Genomic DNA, 26,260 nt, shown 5'->3' with positions numbered 1-26,260 from the left:
ACAGCTGCTGTAGCCGTCAGCCTCTTAAACTTTTGTCTGTTACTGCTGTCATTCTTTACAGGAACAACATGTACATCAGTATTCATGAAGGTTTTTGCATTGACCATTTATGGTTATGGCATATGAGGTTTGTCCACGTGCGCGTATTTTCAAGTTTGATTGTGATTTATAAAGAGAAACATGCATGTATTTGTGCATGCTCGCAGTTTTATAAATTTGATTATTTTTTGATGCATGCCATTTTTGGCTTTTGTTTGCACATACACTTTTGGTATGGATCCTACGCACTGTTTTATAAATGAGGCCCCAGAGCTGCTAGTCAAACAGCAGCAGTAGTCAGCTTGACTCAACTGACTACTGTACAGCAGTATGGCAGGTCTGTTTACATCAGTGACTCTGATCAGAGAGTTATTTTAAAGAGGTATCACATCCTGTGATTCAGCCATCTATCACACACAGGAGTATAAATCTCCTGTGTGTCACTGTAAAAATCTGCCCACACTCAAATGATGTTATTACCATAATCACATTTATATGGTAGGACACGCACACACGCATGTATATATCATCAGCTCTACATTTTATCTAGTTGTTATAGTATTACACCAGCTTATCTCTCCATCACATGCAAGATTATTATATTTTAGTCATGAGGTTTTATGGGTTTTTTTGCCCAAAGTTTGCCTGTTTTTAATGCACAGACTGACATACAACAATCTAATCTAATCTAATAGCTTCTGTGAATAACACTGGCAAAACTGGGAGCTTTCTGCTGTAAGGACACATTCAGACCAAAACTGGCAGTGCAGCACTATGGTGCAGGGTTCTGCAGTGGTGGGAGCGTGTTGTTTGAGATATCACTGAGACAATGAAATACAATCCAGGAAGTCTAGTTGGAGTTACAGATTAATGCATTTAAGGACATATCAGAAGCCAAAACACTACAAAGCGGTTTGTAAAAGTCACATGCAGGATTTTACAACTCTGGAAATGGCGGGAAATGTTTTATCGCAACATTAGTGAGGTACACAGTCAAATACAGCGTTCATGTTACAAAGTAATCCATCAGGTATGTGATTGGCCAGTGTGGCAAATGACGCCAGGTTGCATTGTAGCAAAAGTTGAGCCCAGTTCAACTTTTTGCTGGACAACCGCTGCGTTTTTTTGCTGAGCCCTTTACGTCGGACGGGCAAATGTGTGCAACATTTGTATGTGAGTTTTTTATTTTCTGTGTGGTATAATCACACTGCTGCTGATATAGTTTACTACATCCCACGTATCAAGTATATTCCATATATCGCCTGCCTACCCTTAACTGCCAGTTTCGGTCCGAATGTGGCCTAAGTCTCTCCATGACCTCATATTACCTCTTATTTTCTTTCTGTTGCTGTTTACCTCAACCCTCCCTCTCTCTTCCTCTCCCACTGTTCATTTATGACACCTTCACTTCTCTCAAATTCCCCTTTCCCTCCAACAGCCTACTCTCTTTCCACTTTCTTTTGTTTCTTCCTGTATTCCCTCCTGTGTTTTTCACTGACTTTCCCCTCATGGCTCCAACTCCCTGCCCTCTCCGCCAGCCTAACAGAAACATCTCATGTCTCACCCCCCCCCCCCCCCCCCTCCTCTTTTCTCAGCAGTTGTTTCCTGCCATTACACTTGTGCTTGGTGTATCACCTCATTCCCTCTCTCTCCACTCCTCTTCCACTCCAGTCAGTGGACAATCAATAGTGCTGTTGACAGCAGACCTCTCCTCCACTCCCAAGCAATTATTTGTTGTTGACTAATTTAGTTTAAGTCCTTTAACCTCCTCCCCAGCATCAACACTTTCTCCTCTCCAATGTCCCAGATCTCTTGGTGCAGTGCACTCAAAAAAATGCTGGCTATACAGAGCAGAGTGGACAAAATATCAGCTTCCACATCTAGACAAGCTTCATATCTCTAGAGTTTGATCACATGTCAAGGAAAAATGAGAAAAATAAAGGTGCAGTTTGTACAATATGGTGGGTTAGTGTCAACAACAGTGGCATTAGGTGTGAGTATCGTGTTATCAGTTGTAATTTAATCACATTTCAAGCTTCTGTTCATGTGCAGTATAAAGAGAAACCTGTATTTTCAGCATATTTAAGCTGCTAGAGATAAATGAAAAAGTTTTTTTCTTTTCTTTTCTTTTTTTTTTAAATAAAAAATAAAGTGCACTAGTATTTTGCACTCTTTAAACCTGTTTACCAGTTTACCTGTACTCTGCGTTACCTTCTTGCTCTTCTGTCCTCTTCTAACTAAAATGGAAGGAGTCTCTGTATGTACGTATTCATGTCTGTCCTTCAGATTTCTCAACACCTATTCATCCACTCGACTTCACACTTAGCTGAGGCAGTGTTGCCAGACATACGATAACTATGGTATTTGTATAATAATTTTGCCCTCTGTGAAAGGTCAAACAATAATTCCAAAAGTCCCATTATGTACAATAATTTGATCATTTTGTGACACTTAGCATTAATAGTTGTAATCAGTCTCATTTTAATTCATTTCCCAATACAATCAGGATAGTAAAATATGGATCCTACGTCTGTGTTTACACAACTCTTCTCATGTGACCTCTTTCCAGCAAATCATGCTTATTGTGATGATGAACGTGATTCAGGTTCATCACGATAAGTATGACTGGCTGGCTCGCTCATTTGAAGAGAGTTTGCACAAGAGATAGCTGATGCTGAATCAGACCGATGGAGTTATGGACACAGAGTAGCCTATTTCAAGATTGCACAACGGTACGCTATATGGAACTTGAGTTGATAAGGTAAGTATGTTATTTATTTAATATCCATGCAAATGATTAACAGGCTACAAGTTGCGTTGTTTTCGTTTAGTATGAAAGCCTTTAGATTATTGTAGAGATGCTTTTGTTTTCGATGTTGGGACCTTTTTATTTGAGTGAGTCTCGAAAGACTACCACCTTCCACGCATCATATAACTACATCAGCAATTTTTTTTTTTTTTAAGCTAGATTTGTAGGCGGTGTCAAAAAGTCGTTCATCTCAATAAATATGTGTTTTCTAAGTTTGTACACTTATGCCTATTTGTTCTTTTGGTTATGACTCACATACGATGATTTTCCTCAAAATATGATCATTTTAAGCCTCTGGTACGAAACTTTAACATTTCCCATCTGGCAACACTGTACTGAGGACCCAAGGAAGCGCAATGTTGAATGTAAAGTTGTTTGGTTGAGCCGTTCTCAAGAGCAATACTAGAGGAGAGCAGAGCCAAAGAGTGGGAGGCCGGAAGCTGCCAAGACAACACGAGCCTGCCCGAAGTGACAAAAAGGAGCTGATACAGAAAACGTGATGGAAATAAGAATCACACATCTTATTTAAGGACAATTTCACCTCAATGAAACAAACCACAAATCTAAGCAAAATGGAAGTAATCTCTGTCTGTATGGACTGTATGTATGTCTGTCCTTCAATTTTTTCGACAACCATTCATCCGATCAACTTCACACTTGGTGGGTGTATTGCTGCTGACCAAAGGAAGTGCAGTGTCAACTGTGAAGTTGTTCAGATGAGCGGTTCTTGAGAAAGCTGCAAGCAGCAATACCAGAGGCCAAGCAATTGGTCCGTTCCGAACAGGCCCTGCACTAGTCTTGTTAATGGCAGTATACGGTGTGTGTACTGTAGCAGCCATTGCTCCTCTCTCTTGCTCTTACTCTTCACTTTTCTTTCCTCTTCTGTCTGTGTTTCAAGAGACACCTCTTTCCTCTTTGAGCAGAATCTTTAGAAGTGCTTACAGAAAGCTTTTCCAGCCTGAAGTTTTGTTCCACAGTTGAAAACCTCTTGTACTGCAGTTTTTTACACATTTGAGTCAGGGGTAATTACAAAGCTGCCTGTTCTTCTCAGTGTAAGTGCCTTCTCTCTTTGTCAAGGCTGTGTTTGAACTATTGCCAGGCCAAGGTTTTTCATGAAAACTGAAAGTAAAATAGATAGAATTTGTTAATCAAAACCTTAGAACCTTTATTCGTGTGTTCAATCATGATTTGCAAATCATTTTTTAATGAATTACTCACCTTTAAAAAGTAAGAAGGGCATACTTTGCCAAAAACTGTAAATGTCCAGTTAATCATGTGACCAGTGTAGCCATCACAACAGGAAGTTAGTGAGTCGCCAAACATGTAATATGTACCACAACTAACATCATCTTCACACACTATGGAAAATACAGTCTAATGGATGTTTTTATGTAACTTAGCTCTGTTGATAACCAGCTAAGCTACATATCGGTGAGTTAAGGAGATAACAAGCTAATGAACAATCATACTTTACCACAGCGCTGATAAATATATGAAAGCAATGTGGATGCATCTGGCAATATGTGTGGTTAATATTAGTGCTAATTATAACAAAAAATAAACCCAGTTATGCTAGACTCAGAGGTAGTTTGTGTAACTTAGAGTTACTTTAGAAGCCTAGGTAACACTAACATGAGATTACTTTGTCACCAGAAAATATAACCCCTGTTAGCCAAAAGTTAAGTTGCTTGCTTTTTGCTTATGATCTGATGGAGATATTTAAGATCAGGTTTCAGTTGAAAAAAAAAAGAAAAAAAAAATTTAGGGACAAATGTACCTCAATTTTTTTTTCTTTTTTTTTTTTTTTTTTGAGTAACTTCACTTGTCATAAAATGAGGCAGCTTGTGCTGTCAACTGAAACCTGATCTTAAATATCTCCATCAGACACGTATTAAGACATATAAAAATACTCTGCTTGGAACAATAATGTATGGCTGATACACTTTTTTGTGGAAAAAACATAATTACCACACTTAAGTCCTTTAAATGGCATCTACTACTTCTCCCTCATTAAAAATCCAGAATCTATGAATATGGAAATATTATTCATTTCAAGTTTTTCAAGTTTTCCTGCTGGACACAAGATGTCTCCTACTTCACTGTAAAGTTGTGGCAGGAAGAGGTGGATAACAGAGGAATCAGATGGTTGAGACACAGGTGTCGGATGGGGAATCTCTTTATTCACAATGGCCCTACTAACAACAAGTCAGAGATATCTTCCAACGTTACAGAATGTGACATGCCTTTTTATATTGAAGACAGGCTGTGTGTGTGTATGTGTTCATGTTGCGTGATAGGTCTCATCCTGTTTACCAGACTTTTTGGCTATCCCAAATTTTAAAGAAGAATGGGACATTTCTCAATTTCACTTATCTTGGACTTTGACCAAATGTGAGTGGGCGTCTCTGCACTGTGTGTGTGTGTGTGTGTGTGTGTGTGTGTGTGTGTGTGTGTTTGAGCGCTTCGCCATTCCAGATGTCTCCTGTTTTGGTTTAGTGGACTGACATGGTTGGCATTGGTACAGGTCACAGTGACCTGGCTCTCATTCCAGGTCACAGCGACCTGGCTCTCGTCCTCCTACAAGGTTCATTCTCAGTGTATGTGCACTGGAGGCATCAAGTTTGCACATCACACTAAATTGAATATTGGACCAGGATTGGCTTCAAAACTAGTTGTGATGTCACATATCACGCTCATAGGCCTGCCCCTTAAAATCACATTTTTAATGAGCACTGGAATACTTTCCATTTTCAGCAGAAAGGCCCAAACGCACTGAAAGTGATAAATGATGTTCCTCATTTGACAAGCGTCAATTGTTGCTCCTATAGTGCACTGCAAGCATCAGATTTGAAATGACAACTAAGGGTGTCTGTTTCCACAGTAAATCATCCGTTGAGTATTTTATGGTTATGTATTTGTGCTTTAGAACATAACCGCCATGAAATAATCAGAAAGTAACATTTTATTTCTCTCATTTTCACTACTGCCGCTCCCTCTCCTCGCTCGACCACTGCCACGCTGTCTCTCTCTCTCTCTCTCTCTCTCTCTCTCTCTCTCTCAGTTCGCTCGTGCTCTTTCTTTCTTTTCCGGCTGCAGATAAAACAGCTTTGGTCATTGGGTCCTCATTTGATGCTCCAAAATCGAGACAAGGTTGGAGCAGGGGCGTCAAGGCAGTTTGACACGCCTCATAACACTTTTGGTGCGTGTTCAGCCATTTAAAACAATAGGTGTACTTCAAAACGGGCGCGTCAGATGCTTTCAATGCATTTGGGCCTGAATAATGTGAAAACAGCCTTCTAGTGTCAAATTCTGCACATGCATCATTCTGCACAGTGAAGCTTACATATCCAACTGTAGGAACAAGAAAGAAAAACATATTTTTGAGTGGAGGGGGACTTTAAGGGAACTTAAGCTAGAGAGTGAATGAAGAGAGGGAGTGCTGGTAGCGAGAATGCCAGTGAATCAGTTCAATAAAATGTTATTTTCTGATTGTGTAACAGTGGTTACGTTCTGGAGGACAAATAAACACACCCACATCCCCACACACATCCGCTCGACCCTGCGGCTGAACGCCCCACCGCCTGAGTTTGTCTGAATATGGCCTTACTGCTAGCCTTTTCCTCTGCTCTGCTCACATTCACCGTCACTTTTCTGACGCTCGCTCTCTCGCTTAACCACCCACTCACTTATGTACCGCCCTATTCCTTAAAAGAAGCTGCACTACCTGCAGTTTTCCAGGCAACAACACAGACATTAACTCACATTTCGAAACAGCGCTGCTCAAAGGCTCCCAAATGCTACTGATTTCTGAATGAATGGATATTCGGTATATACATATACATTTGGCATTTAAAAAAATATTTTCTGTACTACTATAGGGGATACATTGCATTCACTATGAATCTATCAGGACTGTAGGACTTCTGGCACAGTCTTTTCACTGCTGAATCCACATAAAGATGACTGCTTTCATTAGAGCCTTTTAAACTGCACAGGAGACTTCTAAATCTGAGCAAATCAATTGAACTCCGATGGAGGCTTGATGCAGTTACTTCATCAAAGTCGTAGCTACCATTAAGGTCCTGAGGTCTGGACCTCAGTAACTTTTACCACAAAGCTGCTCTGTCTGTGGTTGTCCTTGAGAATGAAAGCCATTTTGTAGTCTAAATAGGCAAACAGTGCTGCACTATTGTTTCATTTTGCCTTTTAACTTCTTACTCTAGCTCTTTTTCATTCTCAACTTAATTATTCTCACCTTGCATCTGAACAATTGAGTACAACACTAATAATATCTTCCAGGAGAGACTGTTAAAAAAACATATACGCGATATCACATCTCCTTCTTTTTCACTGCCTTCAAGTGCAGCTGTTTAAAACAACTATTGATTTCCGACATGGTCTTACAACATGTTGTACAGACTAGTTCTGATCCAGCTTGAACTGACCTTTTTGGCATTTTCACACCTATAATTTATTTGCTGTGGTCCAAATCAGTTGATGAGTGGATGAACTTGGTGTGCGGCTGCAGCGGCACCACACCAGCCTGCAGGAAAGTTGATAGTCAACTTTTGGAGAAACGCAACTCGACGTCACACTGCAGTGGCCAATCACAGCTGGCGATCAGACTGACCAGAGCTTTTAAACCCTGCCATGATGGAGGACAAAGACATTACTAGGAGGAGGGGAGGACATTTCTTTTTGTTTGATAAAGTTAAAAGTAAAGTTAGACTTTGCTGACTTTGCTTCCCAACTCATTTTAAAAAAGATGAGAGAAAAAGAGAGTTGAGAGCACCAGCGAGAGAGAGAGAGGGGGGGGGGGGCAGCTGTGGTTGAGCAAGCTAGAGAGTGAATGAAAAGAGGGAAGCCGGTGAATCAAGTCAATAAAATATTATTTTCTGGTTACGTTCTAGAGCACAAGCACGCCCACAACTCCACTCAACTCTGCAGCAAAACCTAATTTGGTCTGAATACGGCCATAGTGTCATAGAGTGAGCTTGGCCTGAGAAAAGGATGAGGAGATTCAGATGGCAGAGGATGATTATACAGAGAGAATAGATGGAAGCTGCTGCTCTGGACTGCAGGAAACTGTTGAACTGGGGTCACATGGTACATTAATAGTTTACAGATAAACTCCTGATCTGAAGACTGCAGAATCCCCTTCATGCATAAGTTGTGACATGTCATGAATGGGCCACAAGGATTCATTTTTGCCAACAGACTTGGCAATAGCATTGTGTCTGATGTAACTGATGCTACCTACTGGTACAGGCAGCGTGAATTTGAAGAGCTGTACTCAGAGAGCCTGCAGATCAGGCCTGGAAAGAAAATGTAATGCGTACGTATACAGTAAACTAAATGTTAACAAAGACTGAGGGTTCTCATAGACTTAGTATGATCCTATGATAAAGTTTTTTAAAATATTAGTATCAAATGGAAAAAACACCTCAACCCTGTCATATTTATGCTGGTGCTAGTAGCCTTGGAACTATTAATTAGTTGAAGGAGGAGGACCGCACACAGAATTCTTTATTTCAACAGTGTTGTGCTGAATTAAAACCAACGTTTGAAATGCTGAAACATCCATGTGGCTTGATATTTGTTAATTGAAAATTTGGATTTCAGAACACAAAAGCACTATTAGAAGACAGGATCTAACTTCTCCTGTAACAAACAAATTTTCTAGAAAATAGCCACACAATTTCTAGTCTACGCTTCAAAGGCTTTGAGAAAGTGAATAGCAATAAGCGAGGTGGCAATCTGGATCTGTTGCTTTTGAAATGTGACACATTTAGGAAACATAAATTAAACACACTCTCTCCAAATGGACTGAATGAAGAGCTGGACTTGAGGTGTTTCCTTGCAAGCTAGTTTGACTGTTATTATTAGCTTTGATGCAATTTTTGGGGTTCTTTTGGCTGGATTGATGATACTCATGTTGGCTTAATTACCAATGATGTGATTATTCTATAGGATGCCTTGTGATGTTTGGAAATATAAAAAGTGTTTTTTGACCAAGTATTGTTGTTTGGCCCCTGATGAATGCATAAGTTGAAACATTGGGCTTTGATTCAGCTCAGTTTAGATTTGTTTAAATAAAGAAGTTGATGAAAAGAGAAAATCTGTGTGTGGTCCTCCTCCTTTAATTACACAACAGATGTCAGATGTCACCAAGACAAGGTGTAAGTGCAAACCTACTAAAACTTATTTTCCCTTTAACAGAACAGTCAACCTACTAACTTAAAAGGAACAATGAGCAGATGATTACAATTTAAACTTAACAACCACCTCATATATCAAAGGTATGAAGTGCATTAAACTGATTTACACAGAACTGCAGTAAAACACTTTATTCACAAGGGCCTCCTGTGACATAAACACAATCTTATGCTCTGTTTATTCAATAATGAGAGCAACAGTGTATTAAGAGAATGAGGGAACTGATTCAGTTCTGTTTATGCGGACTGTAAATCAGAACCAGCAGCAACTTCAGGAGGATCAGTCGAGTCCAGGTTTGTTCTTTCAATGATTCAGTCTTGTGTATACGGACTGTAAGTCATAGCCAGCAGAGGGACAGTTGATGGTAACTGGCAACAGACACAAATATCCACAAAATGCCCCCCATAAAAATTGATCGATTTGGTTAGCTGTCTGCAAACCGTCTTGCCATCTTATGCCATTTCACTTTCCATTCTTGCAAAGTAACTAAATCTGATTTTCCAATATGATGAGGAGGCCATTTTCACCAATGCATGAATATGGTTCACTTAGGTTCTCTTGAGTACAGCTAAGTATTGCCTGTGTAGCTGTTGATGGTGCATAACTATAATCCTCATTATTGATATCCATTGTAACAGCAGTGTTAGCCTACAACAATGGACAATGCAATATTAATGCTTCTTATTATTCTATCATAGGACATAGGCTGTGCAAAGTAAATGTAATTATGTGAACCATAATTCATTTACAATAATTGAGACTGCTTTCTAACTTGGGAATTTAAAATAAAAACTCTCAATACCAAAGTTGAATGTATTAAAAGTTGGCACTGAGACAAAATAATTACTCAATCGACAGAAAATGATTATCATTAATAAAGTGCATATGCCAAACATCATTTGGTTTCAGATGGTAAATATAAGGATTTGCTGCTTTTTTGTGTTTCATTCAAGTTGAGTACCTTTGGGTTGAAAAAAAGTAAAGAGATAAGTTTTAACAGATAGCAGTAAACATAACATAAAGAAAGATGTCTAAAGGATATTTATATAACATATCCCTGCACTGGAAAAACATTTCCTTATCAATTTCTACATTAAACTAAAACTTGTTGGCTTTATTAACACTGTAGCTGTGTTAGAGCACATCAATAGACATCTGCATCCTCAAGACAGATCACTGATTTTGTGTGAATCATTGTCCATAGCTAAACAATTTAGCAATGTGATTTTTAAACGATGGTTAACAGTTATGTCTAACAAAATTTAAAAACTTTCAAAAAACAAAGCATGTTCTAATGTTATACTATAAGGATGGGTATCGTTTGGATTTTATCAATATTCTTATTGGTTCTTTTTCATTAATAAATCATTTATTTTTAAAAACTATATTATTTTAAAAAAGAATGAATTCAGAACAGGATTAGAATTGACTGTAATTGAAATATAACTAAATGTTGTTTCTAAAGCAGCAATAGTAATGTTTACAACATCAAATTCACTATATAAACCTAATAATATCTCACTGGAAACTAAACTAAAACATCAGTAATATACATAATAAGGATGTGCAGAGAGCCCAGTATTTGTATTTGTATCGGTATTTCTTGAGGCAGCAAAATTATTTGTATCTGTATTTGTATTCGAATAAAAGTGGAAAGAGGCTTAAAAATCCTGTTTTTGTTTTTATGACACTTTTAATTTTAGAAAATTAAAGTGTTACAATTAGTGTTCATGAATAAACTACGGACAGGGGAATAACAGGTTATGGAGAATCCCTTGGGAGCACTTTGCTTGTGTCAGTAGCTCAGCTTTATCTCTGGGGAACACCCCCAACAGATAGTTTTTTAAATATTTGCATGAAACAAATATTCGTATAAAACCCACTGTTTGTGCTTTGCCGAATAATGTATTTGTATTCGGGCACACCCCTAATACATAATACTCCTGACATCAAAATACTGACTCAAGTTTGGAAATATGACCTGCCTACAGGTACTGCTGGTAGAGGAGGGACTGGTTTGTCTCAGCCTGTATATAAGTTTACAAGACTAGATTTATTATACTTTACAAATGAATTTAAACAGTTCGGCTACATGCAGACAGGTTTGGTAAGCTTAATTTTTTTTTTTCATCTTAATTGCTGCATGTCTTAAAATCCTTAACATTACAGTCAGTGATGCAAAACTAACATTAATGGCTGTATACTGCAGGCCTGGAATTAAGTCATTTTTAGGGCAAGGCCACTTTGGCCCTGGTAAATACAAATTTACTGGGGCATCACAGCCAAAATGTAGGGCGCTAAGGCCAAAACCAATGGTGCATTAACAATAAGTGATAATTATATCCTTTAATACAGTATACAATCACCAATTAGTAGTTAGTATATTGAAAAAAAGTACTGAATTTATTAAAACTGTACAAAGTGCTTGACTTTTCAACAAAACGCTGTCTGATGATTTTTTTAAAAATGTGAACAATTAATTATATTAACTGTTACTGTTATATTTTAATGATGAAATAAAGTTTATAAATGGGTAAGGGTGGGCAAAATTAAATTTTAACACAACATGTATTAATACTTACACTGTACACTTTTTAGCTGCTTGTGCTTATCAAATAACGTTAACCGTCAGCTAATGTTAGCTAGTGGGTCAGCTGTTAAGGGGAGAAATCTTGCAGCTGTGGTATAATTCCTCCCCTTGTACTGGCTTTTTAATTAAAGTTCAAGAATGATTTCTTTAGACAGTAATTCAGATTTTTACCTTACCTTCACTAGCTACCAATCACCTGCTTTTTCCCCACATAACGTTAGCTAGACTGCTTGTTGTCTTAGCTAGCTAGCTAATAACATTAACTCACTGATTAGCTTACAAACACAAATTTAACTTACCTAAAAAACTGCAAAGATCCCTCAGATCCATCAGGTCAGTTATTTCAGTTTACTGCAGAACAACTCATTTTGTCGGTTTGAAACAGACAATCATGGTTAAGGAACGTTAGCGTTAACATCGCATCTCCTCTTGACATTCCTATATTACTTACAATTCCTGAACAGGAGTCCGCAGGTGCCTCCGTGACTACTTCACTCAGAGCAGCTGTCAATCACAGCTGTCAGTCATGATGTGACACCCCCTATTAATAGCATCAAATAACTAATTAAACCCAAAATTAACACTTGAACATACATCAGCATGGTAAGAACTACATAAACTGACAGGAACTGTCTTTGGGAAAAATGTATTTGTTGTGTACTTTGATTTTTTTAGTTTGGCTCATGTCCCATCCGCTAACATGGAGGGGGCGGGACTTATGATCTAACCTGCACCCAGCCACCGGGGGCAATTGAGATGAGAAATAGAAAATACGTGGTTAATTTCCCTCCAAAACGACATATATGGCAGTTTTCTGAAGCCTTCATGGTGAAGATAGTGAAGATGGTGAACATGGTGAAAAGAAACAAAAGTGTCCCACCAATAGAAAGGAGGGATGTGAGGGATATGTAACAGTCCCTGCTGCGAGGACCTCCCTGAAATTTAAATAAAACTGATATTGAGAGAAAATTAAGAGGAAATAAAGACAGTTGAAAAATGAAAATAAATGAACCAGTGACAAGATTAAAAAGTCAATGTTGATGTAGAACGAAAAAATGAATGAAAGGTGAGTGTGTGTGTGTGTGTGAGCACTCCCAGAGACTTCATGCATGTCAACAGGAAACACACTATGTAAATGAAGATATCCTCCTGTGCAGAGTCCCATGGGCATTGCTGCAATGCATTAAAAATTCCATACACATTAAGCACACACATGTAGAGAGACACGCACATATATAGACATGCCACTGTCTGCTGGCTGACATGCTTTATCATGGCTTGGTGCTCCCCAGGGCAGGTTGGATGTATACTGCTTTGTAAAGATACACTCTTCATCCATATTCAACAGCTGTATCTCTGTCAGTTAAGCTTTTATTTTTCTGGCACACTCTTTCAGCCCTCCCTCCATTTATTTGCAAACTATCAGTGTCAAGATTACCAGAATCCTTCATGCTGTCATTGTGGAACAGCTACCCCTGAGGACACCAAGGTCATTTGGTGGGTTTATAATGATAAGGAGAAGAGTTTACAGTCTACAGTTACATACATATTACACATGCTGTATTTTCTTTTTTTAAGACTGATTCTAATTGTTTGGGGGTTTTTTTGTTTTGTTTTTTTAATTCATTTCATGTTCACTTTAGGCAAAATAAATATATTCAGTTAAAATGAAAGGTTTGTATTTTGTACCAAAATTACATACCTGGCATCAGACAATAATGTAGAGAGATCAAATTTTCAGGAAATATATTGAGCAGTTACTGTAAATGAATAAGTAAAATGTTTAATTTTAGAATGTTTTTTAAAGTCAGTGTAAAGAAATAATAAATACGTGTTCTGAGTTTGTCATACCACAGAAAAATGTGTAATTAACCACCCTGCCAAATTTGAATGATTAAAAAAAACACCAAATATATAAAATGAGGTTACAAAATCGTGGAAAAATGAGCAGTATTCTCTGCTCTGAAACACTGGGGTGTGTCTGCTGAAGGCGCTGAAAGCACGGCCCAACTGAACAGCCTCTGAGTTAACAACACTCATACCAAGGAGTTCGGAGCACTTAATGTTACTTCTCTGCGGAAAAGCAGCTTATTTGTGGCAAATGCTCTCCCTCTGACCATGGACCTCCCAGCCGCACAGCCAGTGCTGAAGCCGAGGACATGGGCGGCAGCCAGTATCGGCCGCTGATGGCACCGCGTCAGTTGACTCTACCTGTTCTCCCAGCCGAACAGCCGGTGCTGAAGCTGCTTTCAACTCCACCTGTCAATGGATGCTTCAGCTGGGTTTAAAATAAGTCCTTGACTGCTAACATTGACCGAAAATGGCCCCATTCACCAGTAACAGCCAAGCGGCAATCTCCGGGGCTGAAAAATGAAGCCAATGCAGAAGTGCCAAAAACTGCAGTTTCTCGAATGGCCACTTGAGGCTGGCTCTAAAAGCGAGTCGATCCTCATAGACCCCCATGTTAAAATGCCCAAATTTACAGCAGAAATAAACATGTTTGCAGCCTGGTACAAAAAACTTTTTTGGTCTCTATAGCTAATTTCCCTTTTCAGGACAACTGTGCGGGGGGTGAATTTTTTTATAACTCACCCGTTTAAATTTTATTAAGCTGTAAAGTTATGTATAATCAAGGACATGGCCACTTTGAGTGACAGGTTGTTAGCCGCTAGGTGGCTTGTTTCAGCATTCAGGCTTCATTCGGCCTGACTCAGCTCCGTCTCTTTGCCAATTTTGGATTAGCCTGGAGTTAGGCAGAGTCAGGTACTGCCAAGATGGCGATGGCTGGAGTCGCCACTTCGCCAGAAACCAATGGGTGACGGCAGCTATGTCCATATTTACAGTGTATTGTATCAGCAGATTATCTGAAGTGAATCCCAGTTGTCTCTGATGAAAATTTGCAAAACTACCAGGTGTAAAAATATTAAGTATGAGTATGTGCACTCTAGCATTTGTATAGTGGGGGAGGAGTCATGCTAGTAACCACTCTACGCCATCGAGCCACTATTTCAGACCCACCCAAAAAATCCTGAACACAGAAATGGTGAAAAACAGTTTAACGCCCTAACTCCACAATTCAGTACTTCATAGTTCACAGTCTTTTCACATGTTTTCAGCAATTATTTTCTAACATGTATAATGTGTTTAAAGAGAAATCTCTGATTTTCCTTTACATGGACTTTAAATACTTAGAACATTGAACAGAGTTTGGTTGGTTTGTGAGGTGGGTACGCTGGGGGAATTAGGACTGACATCAGTATTTCTAAAATCCTGGCTACAACCGTGTAAAAGACTGGATTCAATATTGAGTTTTATCAACATATCTTGCTTGCCCAAATGTATTCTAAACATAGAAACTGAATTTCAGTTTTCAATTTTACTTCAGTAGTTTGGATCGTTTAGACCAAACCTAATTCGGTTGGAGTTCATCTGAATTGTTTTCATTGCCATGCTTCAGGGCTACATCAATCCTGCTAGTTTTTTGCCTTATGCCTATATTTACTGCTATAAGATTGTTCTCTTTCACATTTTGAGTGACAAATTAAAATGCCATGGCAAAAGGAACATAAACTTGAAAAGATTCATTGGGCCTTTGGGGAATTTTAAAACTATTTATAGTGCACCAACTGCAAAACAGTGGAGAAAATCTAGCTACTATGCAGCCATAATCATCCAGTCACACAAATTATATTATTGCTCCTTTTTTGATATATAAACACAATGGAAAGTAAGCACATTCACACACTTTGAGATTGAAATGTTGCTTTATCCATTTTTATGGGAGCTGTTAATCCAGTGTGTGGATCCTTTGTCTGTTTCTCCCTCTTCTAAACCTCATTTCTGAATTACTCTGAAGTGATTCACCCTATTTCAGAGGCAGTTATTTGTCCGGTTCCATTGCTCTCCACAATCATGTGGATTGATTCATGATCATGAAGAACAATCCCTGTATAGGCTGAGCTAGCTCATTCAAACAGCATTTTTTACTCTGCCTGCTTACAGTATTGTTTTTTTTGTCTCCATCCTTCTTCCACCTGTCTCATATCATTTAATTGTTCTTTCACCGTTCCTTTACCTTTCTTCCATCATCCACCTCACCGACCTCCTTCTCTCACCTTACTATCCTCCACCCTGTCCTCAGACAACACTGCCAGTATAATATCTCGTCGGCGTGATGGCTTTAGCCAGGACAGAGACCAGGAGTTCTTCAGCCTGGTGCTGGTGGTGGTTGATGGTGGGGAGCCTCCTCTCAGCAGTACCACCACACTTTCCCTAAGGTTGTGTGTCTGCCAGAGGAACACCAGGGGACGTAACAGCAACAATGTGTGTCAAGCCCAGGCTTTCCTGTCCTCAGCTGGCCTCAGCACCGGGGCATTTGTGGCCATACTACTGTGTATTGTCATATTATTAGGTAAGTTTGTTATAAGTTATAAGTTTGTATATTTGTTCAGTAAATTATTTTTAAACATTTTCTTAACTTACTAAGTGTCGTACATGTTTTCAATTCCTCCCTGCTGTTCCATAAATTCACCCCCTTGACTGAAATACAATGATTTTTACATTGGTCCTTTTTTAAACATGCAAATTCTTATCAAATCATATCGACTTTCTCTCATTCTAAACAACTTTTGGATACTTTAAGGTAGTCATTTATTTTTAACTCACATACATGATTTGAAGCATTTTAAAGATGACCTCTTTATTTTCTTTAATAAATGGTGAGTTTGTTGCTTACTATTAAGTAGTTTGTTTACCACTTATGGCTTTCTTTTAATGAAAATTGGATTTGTATTTCTTTTATGTATATATTTCCCCTTACTTCCACACATATGTGAACTATGAGACAATCACAAATGAAGTCAATGTGTTGCTTTCAGGTGATTCATTTCAGTATCTCCTAAATGAAGGTCACAGTGTCTTCTTTGGTACTACCAGTGGGGGGCACCAATGAAGGATTTTAATTTTACACATAGCTTTAGAATCATTAATGATATGCTAATTTGTAGTGGCTTATTCACATTACTTCAGCGTAATTTTTAAATATGAGCCTTTGTTTGTGTACAAGTATATCTAAAACATGACATGGTAATGTCCTCCCCAATATAATGATAGAGGCTATTAAGAGTAGTGGAACTAGATAAACAGCGATGGTGGTTGAACAACTGAGTGGAACATGACATTCAGATGAAGTTAGCTATCAAGACAGTTGGAAGATACAATGTAGATATAAGGCCAGGTCAAGCCACTGAGTATATGCTCTTTGCTTGGCAAGGATGCTTTAAAGGTGCATTAGGTCAGAGAATATTGTGAAAAGTTTTCTAATATAACTAATAGCTATTTGTAACACTAGTGGAGCTAGATAAGCAGGGGGGTCAGCTAGACCACTGAGCCGGCCATGGCATTAAGATGATACTGCCTATTAAGCCAGTGGGACAAGACACAGTAGTTTAGCTAGTTTAATAGTAGATAGATTGTTGATATTTTGCTTGGGTGAGAGTAGGATCTAAAGGTAGCTTAAAGGTATCTCAAGAATGGTGTCACCTGTCATGAGGCCCAGTAGATTTAAGATCAGTAAATCAACTACCAAATGAAGCTTTCCTTGTAAAAAAGCTTGTAACAAACTTCCAGAAAACACTCAGGTATTTTAGAGTCCTCAGGGCTGTAAATAATCTATAAACATTAACATTTTGTAAACATTTTAACATTAAAACTGCAGTAGGAATTGGTCTTGCATTACATCACTCACAGACTCAGGTGGCTGAGCAATTCATGTCTCACATGCTTATATAACTGACAACCTGACCACATGCCATTCTTGTACTGTTGGTATTCGACTTTAACTGGTGCATTAGTTCATAGTTGTTTGCTGTGAACTGACCTCTTGAATTTGTCAGTGACCTGCTTTCTGGTGTTAGAAATTAACTGAGACAGATGTGACACCTTTTAAATGTAATTACACAATTTTACATTCGTTTGACACATACTATAGTTTCATCATATGAAAACAAGAAAACTTTTAGAAGTTCATAAAATGATCTGAGCTGTGAAAATCTGCCCTCATACTCAACTGTATTGCCTTAAAGTTCAGGTACACCAGGACTGCAGTGAGTATTGCTTAGATCTCAGATATGATGACCTCTAGTGGCGCAGGTGTCATTTACATAAACCTGAACCTTATTGGTACACAGCAGTGGGGTTCTAGAGACCACATGATTTTGTTCCAGATAACACATGTTAACACACATTGTTTTTGTTTGTAAAACAGAAAATAAGCAGAGAAAGGTGGTAGAGTTTTAACTCTTAACAAGCTGTCAAAGTAGATAATGAAGAGAACAACACTGGCATGAAGCTGTCTGCCATTGTTGTTATTATCATTGTGTTTCTTCTTCCTCTTCCAATGAAACGCTGTGCTTCTGCCACCATCTGTTTTGTCATCGACATGATAGTGTTTCTACAAAACTCAGTTTTCTTTGTACACACTACAATGCTGAGCTGGCGTTTTCACATTTACACACTCTGGAGGCCATTTCTACAAAGCTCAGTTTTTTCTTATACTAGGGGGTGCCATCATGAAAACAAAAAAATATAAATCTCTCCTTTTTGTTTCAGAGAACACAGGAAGTGATTTAAAGATTTAAGAGCAGATATGTATGCTGTACTAGATGAAAAAATGCAACTGAATTCCAGTTGGACTTTAAAATTCTTCAAAATAGGTTTCCGTGATTAAGTGTATGTTTTGTTAAGTATTATGAAATGTGAATTTATAATCATCTTGATAATTTCTTTGACAGAAGGTTTTTTTTCTCAAGAATCCAATCTGCAATCATCATTTTGTTGATGACATTGTTATTCTCTTTTTCTTAGTATGTACTTCTCTATCCTTTTTATTCTTTTTACCATTGTTCTATCACCTTTCTCCTTCTCTTTCCACTCCAGCTATAGTGATGCTGTTCACCCAGCTACGAAATAAGAAGGCCAGCAAAGAGCCCTTGATTCTCTCTGAAGAGGACATCAGAGAAAACGTGGTGACCTATGATGACGAAGGAGGCGGGGAGGAGGACACAGAGGCCTTCGATATTACTGCACTTCGAAACCCTAAAGCCTCTGAGTCTCGCAGGAAGTTCCACTCCTACCTCAGCCGTGGACCAGGCCTGTATAGAGAGGAGGACGAAGTTGAGGACGATGAAGAGGGGATTGTGGTAGTGAGGAGAAGGAAAGCAAAGGAGGTTGAATATGGAAACTACAGCCCAGAGTCAGAACCTGCCTGGTTTGTTATTGACTGTGTTCCTCGAGAGATCAGCCAGTCGGCACCTTCGCTTCTGCTGGATGGACATGACATCATTCAACAGATCATTCAGCAGAAGGTGGCTGAGGCAGACTTAGACACAAGGGGCCCTCCATATGACTCACTTCAAACATATGCCTATGAAGGTCGCGGGTCCTTGGCAGGGTCAGTCAGCTCTTTGGGCCTGACTGCTGCAGTGCCAGAACTAAACTATGCCGACCTGGAAGACTGGGAGCCAGAAAGGCAAACTCTGGAACAAATTAGTGGAGAGCAGCTGGCTACAGGCCAAGATAACTCTGACGCTTAAAGATTATCATCAGAGGGTTTTGGGGTTTTTTTTTTCTTCACTTCTGGACAGATTTGCTGAAGCAGGCTGCTTTTACTTGTGCCATTTAAACCTGGGTGCAAAGATGCAAAATCACTGCCACAAAAAGCTGGCAATTAAGAACTGGAATATCATGTGAAATCAGAGGATAAGAAAAGCCATTTATGTGTAACGGGGGTGGAGAACACACACAGTCTGGAAGGAGACCCTGGGGGGGAAACATCGTAGCTTGAGTGTTTTTAGTGGAAAAAGTACAGCTAGTCCCCACCAAAAGAATTCTGGTCTTGATCCTCACTGTTGGTGAAACTCTAGTCTTTTAAAAAATTCTAGTCATTTAAAAACACTTGCCCAACTACTCTGGAAATGAATACCAAATTGGCATGGACCACAATGACTTCAAGGTTCAGGTCACCAACCATTAATTGGCTTGAATAATGGAAACATGGAGTTTTACTGATTAGTTATTCATAAACAAAAAAATTGAACTTAGGCTGACTGTGATCTAAGTATTATCTAGAAAGAAAGGTCTAAAGAAAGCTGATGGCTCCAATGAAAGGCACACAAGTGGCAGATGTTCTAAGTGCCAAAGAAAGCTACAAGGTGTCCCCCTTAAAATTAATGAATTATTATTTTTAAATTTTGTAAGGTGAAGGAATCCTAAACATGTCTACATTCATAGTGACGGCAGGATCCTGAAGCATCAGCTTCCCTGGTATAGTTTAGTGTAGGTTCCCGTTTCATGAAAAATGCCCTGATCGGATTGACAAGAATACAAGGTGATCTCTTTTAGCCCTTTTCCACTGCAGAAACTTAACAGCCCATAACCTTAACTACTCAAAAATGGTCACTGAACTTGTTTTCTGCAATTTCAGCAAAGTCTTGATAACTGGATTGGTCTTTCTGCAGCTTTTCTTAACTGGTTTAAGTCTCAGTCCACTTCTCACTATACCTCAGATGGGTGAATTCATCATGACATAATAACATCTACAGTATGTCTATCAGTTATGCTGATGATGCTCTATTATACAGTTCAGTCAGATGATCCTAAGGGTTTGACATCACTTACAACCTGCTTATCTGACGTTAATATTTGCATGAACAATAACTTTTTAAAGCTAAATGAAGACAAGATGGAAGTTTGGTTACTTGACCCCAACACCAACTGACATACAGTTTCAGAAGTTTGGCAACTATAAAATCTGAAGTGAGTTTAGGAAATATTTTGAATTCTGATTCTAATTACAACCCAATTTCAACACAGTCACAAAAACAGGATTCTTACACATGTAAAACATTACCCTTCAAGCTTGACCTCACCTGGAATGATGTCGAAAGACTCATTCACTCACTCAGTTCATTGTACTAGATCATTAACAACTCTTCCAAAACATTCTGTTGCCAGGACACAATTCAGAAGACTGCCAACACGAGGAAGAAGTGGCACTGGTATTGTTAGTGATTTTCTTTCATACGTGAACATGAGATAGTCAAGTCAATTTTATTTGTATGGCCCAATATTAGAAATCACAAATTTACAGTCTGTACAGTAATACATCATCCTCTCTCCTTAGACCCTTGATTCAAATAAGAAAAAACTCCCTAAAAACCCCTATAACAGAGAAAAAAAGGAAGAAACCTCAGCAGGAACAACAGAAGAGGGATCCCTCTCCTAGGACAGAAAGATGTGCAGTAGACGTGTGTACAAAATAGAACAAGAAAGACAAGTTACAGAAATACAGCATGGAGCAGGATAACAAAATTTTAATGGATTTTTGATATATATGAAGAATGTGATGACGAAGACACCAAGCAGCCCCCAGGCGCCACCAGAACAGAATAGGACATGAGCCATGTGATCTCCATCACCATGGAGACCTGGCAGGAGGATAGTCTACACATGCACACAGGGGAGATTCACATCACACCATTCACATACACAGGACAAGAGACAAGAAAAGACATTACATAGGAGATACAAGATTATTGTTAAATTCAAACATTGAATGGCCTACCCAAATACTTGCTGGGCATTTTGCATTTTATTATTCCCACAAGCCCACTTCAAATTTTTGTTGTCTAGTTACATACAATTGCAGTAGTAAAATGGTTCTTAATGTTGTGTTGCAGTTGACGAGTCAGGATCTGCAACACCACTAAAAGTACCCAGAGCTTGCATTTAATATCACCTCCTGAGCATTGCCCAAATTTAGTTCCAGGAACTTGTCCCTAAAGCAGGTGGAGAACAGTGGAAACAAATCCAGAACACATGGAAATGGCTACACATTACATTATATTGCATTAAGTCCCTGCAGTGGAGAAAGGCTATGTGTTGACATCCACGTCTGGGAAACAGCTGGCAGGTATCCATTTTGAGCAGTGACAAGGCTCCAGTGGCAAGTAGGGACATGGACAGCAAGTCTGACAGTGATACAAGGGAAACACTTAGTAACACTGACAAGTGACAAGTTAATAATCAAGATTTTTCAAGTTCCCTGCCAGCTGCAAGAACAGACCAGGCTTTCTTCTCCCTCCCCCCTTCCCTCCCTCTTTCTGTCTCTCACTCTCCTGGTAACCTTGCTGACTTCTGTGAATATATGGAAATTTGTATTTGAGTATGCATTTTTTTCTGGGCTGAAAATCAGTGAAAGGACAGTATCTTTTCAGATCTTTTCAGATTGGAATTGAGTGAATGCGCTGACTGAAGAATAATCAGGAAGATGGATGACATTAAGCTTATTTTCCCTGGTGTATATTTTTATTGATGAATAAAAAGACAACTGATTTCAGAAAAGTAGTGTGATTACATCCATCCATATGTTCAATCCTTGAAAGGTACCAAAGCTTTGACTTCTCCTATATTAATAGGTTGAATGCAGCAGATGGCCCATTCAGGATTCTTGTTAAGTGTTGTGAGGTATGTCTTTTCTCGACATACCATCTGACCCTACACTGTCTGATACCAAAGGAAAAAAAAAACACATTCAGTTCTTGCTTTTTCTCTTTTTTTTCCAGAGCTCTAGCTGGTTTAACAGGGAAATAAATACCTCACACAAAGAAAAGTTTTTAACTGGGGCCACAGCAGTATTCTACATGTAATAATTGGCTTCAAACGCCTTGGAGTGCAGCTTTTACAGCCATCGAGGGATTTGTAAATCTGCCCAGGGAACGGTTTGCCTGTTGGTGTACCTACATAGCTCATCCATGGAGGCCCAACAAAGGGACATAAATAAATCACTGTTAAAGTCTTTTGCAAAGCCTTCCCAATGGTTAGTACAGTCTTTGTTTACAGGGGTGGTTGTTTTGAATTAGTCGAGGTATTTAACATTTAGATATTCTGCCTGTTTACATAATATTTTTGTGCATGTTAAGCATGAAAAATTAGTATGTAAAGCAAGTTCTTCATTTATTTGACTTCACACAATGTTCTTTTATTTCATGTTTAGAGGAAAATGCTTAGGTTGCCTATTCTTAGGTGTTTCCTGGTTAATAATTTCAGATAAAGGCAAAGAGGATTGAGTGAAGGAATGATTTCAAAACACACAAGAAATTTTTTTTTTAAAAGTTCCGGCGTCATACAACAAATTATAAACCCCGTCCCTGCTTGTGCTGCTTATTTATTCAAGAGGTAATTAGGGAGGGTTGATGTGCTTACTGTCTTTGAAAACAACAGTGACCTCAACACATAGTTATCGTGGCTGGTGTAATAGCAGCGCTGAAAAAATGAATTATTCATAACAAATGTAATTGGGGTTCTGAGTGAAGACAGCATTTAAAGGGCTTCACATAGTAAACTGCAAATACCAGCTCTTTAACCAGCGCACTGACTGATGTGATTTCCACGCCACTGTTCCTCTGGCAGACACACACTAAATAAAGCTGCTAATGATTCTCATCAACAGTTTTATCTCACAAGCACAAACACCTTTGAGTTTTATTCTGCTGGAAGGCGCAAACAACACCTAGCATACCTAAACTTCCTGAACTTACAAATGACTTGACACACATGGGTGTGTGTGTGTGTGTGTGTGTGTGTGTGTGTGTGTGTGTGTGTGTATGTGTTTGTGCATATGCATGTGTATCTGACAGGTTGTTAATTTATAAATTGACAGTTGAATTTATTCTACTCTGCTGTTTTCTGGGGCCTGCATCACAAAGCCAGTTCAACCTAGCATGGCACTCAACGAGCCTAACATTAGTGATCCTGGGTAACTGGTATCTTGAAAGCTGATTATCGACTAGATTTGGTAACTCAGGGTTTTCCAATACTGCTATGAGCTTGTTCAAATGAGAGGGGCAGCATATTAACCCTTTACCAAAATTATGCAATAATGAGGAAAAAGCAACAGTTTACAATATGATCACACAGATAGATTAACATAGGGAGGGATAGAAAAAGTAGAAAAATATGCACATATAGCTTGTTTAGTATAATATAGGCCTTATTAACTCAGGCCATTATTTTTAACATGTGAAGTAGTCTAGAATGAGTATGGAAAACAAATACGATAAGATAAGATAAGATAAGATAGACGATATTGTCCCAGTGGGATATTTGCCTTGGACATCAAAGTTTCTACAGTATAAAATCACAGCAAAAAAATAAATAAAACAACAAATACATTCATTTATCAATTGCACATGTCCAACAATAAAACCATCAAAACCAACATTATTTACAACTCTTAAGGTTTTTCCAACCGTTGACCATAACATTTGGGGAGAAAGATTAGGTAGACTAACATGCCCTGTCTTTGAAGAAGCTGACAAAACATCCTGTGTGGCTGAAGACTGATGACTTAGAACTGTTGTCTCCATTAGAACATGCTATACTGTTAGTGTGACACATCTTTAACATCACCTAATTTTCACAATGAACAATAGTGCATAACAACTGAAAAAAGTAATGTTAAGTAAACAAATAAAATGAACTAAAAAAATGAAAACTAGTCAGTATAGTCAAAATAAAGTGAGTTGGTGGTGTTGACTTTGTTAATGAGACACACCAGGATGGACAACTCCCTCCATTCAAAGTCTGCAATCTTCGAGATCAGGGAGTTGACCTTGGAATGAATGATGTAGCATGATGCTTTTCTGGTGCTTTTTTATCCACCTTGGAACCCTTGACAGGGTTTATTTTGAAAAAGAACCTGTGAGATGAAAGCAAACTTTAAATAAAAGGCAGCAACACTGTCTTGTCATTTTATCAATCTGCTGATAAAACATATAAGCAATAACAATGTGTTTACTCAGGTAGGCTGAGAACTTTTTGTCATTTAACAGACCACAATGTGTTTGCCTCTGATTAAAGGTAGGTAGTACATTTACTCCATTACATTAAACCTAGAGTGGAAAACATTGCTGTGCGATTTTTGTTGTTGTTGTAGTTTTCTCCTAAATAATTATCATGAAAAGCAAAGTGATTCATCTATAAAAATGTCACCATTGCTCTAAACCTGAGTTAAGTTCAAAGATAGCTGGTTAACTCACTCATCTCACTTTATGATACAGGCCCCTAGTGAGCAGAAGTATAATAAAAGAAATCTACTTGCTGAATGGAGATAAGAAAAGTTTCAAAAGAGAACACGTTAACCAAACTTGTGTTGAAAAGCTCAGTTAGTAGGTGTAGGTGTGCAAACTTCTGACACACACTCTGTACTGTACTTTTTACCTCTTGAGCACAATAGTGTTATACTACTGTTTGGGTTTGGGTTTGGGTTTCATTACTTACATTACATATATTGGCCTGATGATATTACACTTAAAATGTCAACAGAATTATGTAGTGATGTATTGAATTGAATCATCTATCAATGTCTACCAAGGAACATTATCTTGCCTCAGCTCATTGTCTGTCTGCGTGAACAAGTGTGTGCAGGAGAGAGGAAGGTGGCTGGATGCTTTGGTAAGTGGAGATATGCTCTTATTTTGAATTTACACATCTTTAAAATACATTGTGTTCAGGTGAGAATCATCTGCTCACAGCAACAAATTCCACAAACTGTCTGTCAATCAGAAAACATCAGATAGAATTACACCAAGGGACCAGTAGCTGGTATGACTTTTGGAGCATCATGGAAAAATAAAGTTATAAATAATAGGATCACTTCACTGGGTAACAATACAAGTAATGACAATGCAACTTCAGATGCATCATAATAACAGCGACGAGGGCATGGTTGCCTCACCAAAGATCATTGAGTCAGCAGGAGGGAACATATCACCAGAGTGGATATGCAGCCTGGGGTGGGGCCTACTGGAAGCTGGAACTGCTACCTTTGCTGAGGGGACCACCATTTTAAGCAGGGATGCGATGCTACGAGGGGATTGTCCCTTTGATGGGGACAGGGGGCATTACCTCTAATTTGGTACTCCCCGCTGATCAGTAAAGCAGTTCCCACTCGTTATCATCATTCCAGTGTGGCAAGCCACAGTTTTAGTTTTTTGGGTTTTTTTGTACCATATAAAATGTCAAGTTTTAAAGAAGAACTCCTCATAAGTAACATTCCTTGTTCAGTAGAGCATGAAGGCTAACCTTGTCTCTTGGACTTCTGCTTATAAGCCACTGTTGGGCATTAGTTCATTAAATGCAATATTAGATCTTGGTGCTAGTGCAGTCATGTGAGGGTGGTGTTGCACAGTGAAAAGTAAAGGTGTGGAGGTGAATTGGTAAACAGGTATTTGCCTTGAACACCTGCTGTATGGGTTCACATCTCCTGTCATACTCTTACTATGAAGAGTGGTAACACTTGCATGACCCCGCCTCTGACATTTCTCACTTATCATTGTGGGCATGTCAATGCTCACAAGCACTGTATTGAAAAAAAAAACCCATAGATTTTGCAACAATTTTTGTGATTTTGTGCCATTTTAACAAGACATGCACATGCAAGAAGCACTCATAGAGAACAAGATTCTTTCTTGAGAAGCGTTTTCAGAGAATTTACAGCATTCATCAGTTTTCTTGTACTTAGAATTTTCTTTCAGGTATGAACAAAA

At 38.6% G+C, this 26,260-nt stretch overlaps 1 protein-coding gene across 1 annotated transcript in view; it reads left to right on the top strand.

The window, feature by feature from the left end:
* The window catches only part of LOC137193593 (cadherin-18-like), a 206,713-nt gene extending 184,235 nt beyond the window's left edge, over positions 1-22,478 (top strand). Inside the window, exons 11-12 of the mRNA XM_067604822.1 lie at positions 15,796-16,065; positions 18,591-22,478. Of these exons, the coding sequence (XP_067460923.1) occupies positions 15,796-16,065; positions 18,591-19,246 (926 nt within the window). The 3' untranslated portion in view covers positions 19,247-22,478. The remainder of the gene's footprint in view (positions 1-15,795; positions 16,066-18,590) is intronic.
* The last annotated feature ends 3,782 nt before the right edge of the window (positions 22,479-26,260 follow it).

Source organism: Thunnus thynnus, chromosome 12 (genome assembly GCF_963924715.1).
Source record: "Thunnus thynnus chromosome 12, fThuThy2.1, whole genome shotgun sequence".
In the NCBI taxonomy this organism is placed as follows: Eukaryota; Metazoa; Chordata; class Actinopteri; order Scombriformes; family Scombridae; genus Thunnus; species Thunnus thynnus.
The sequence above is the reverse complement of the archived record's forward strand: the minus strand, read 5'-3'. Positions and strand labels throughout refer to the sequence as shown.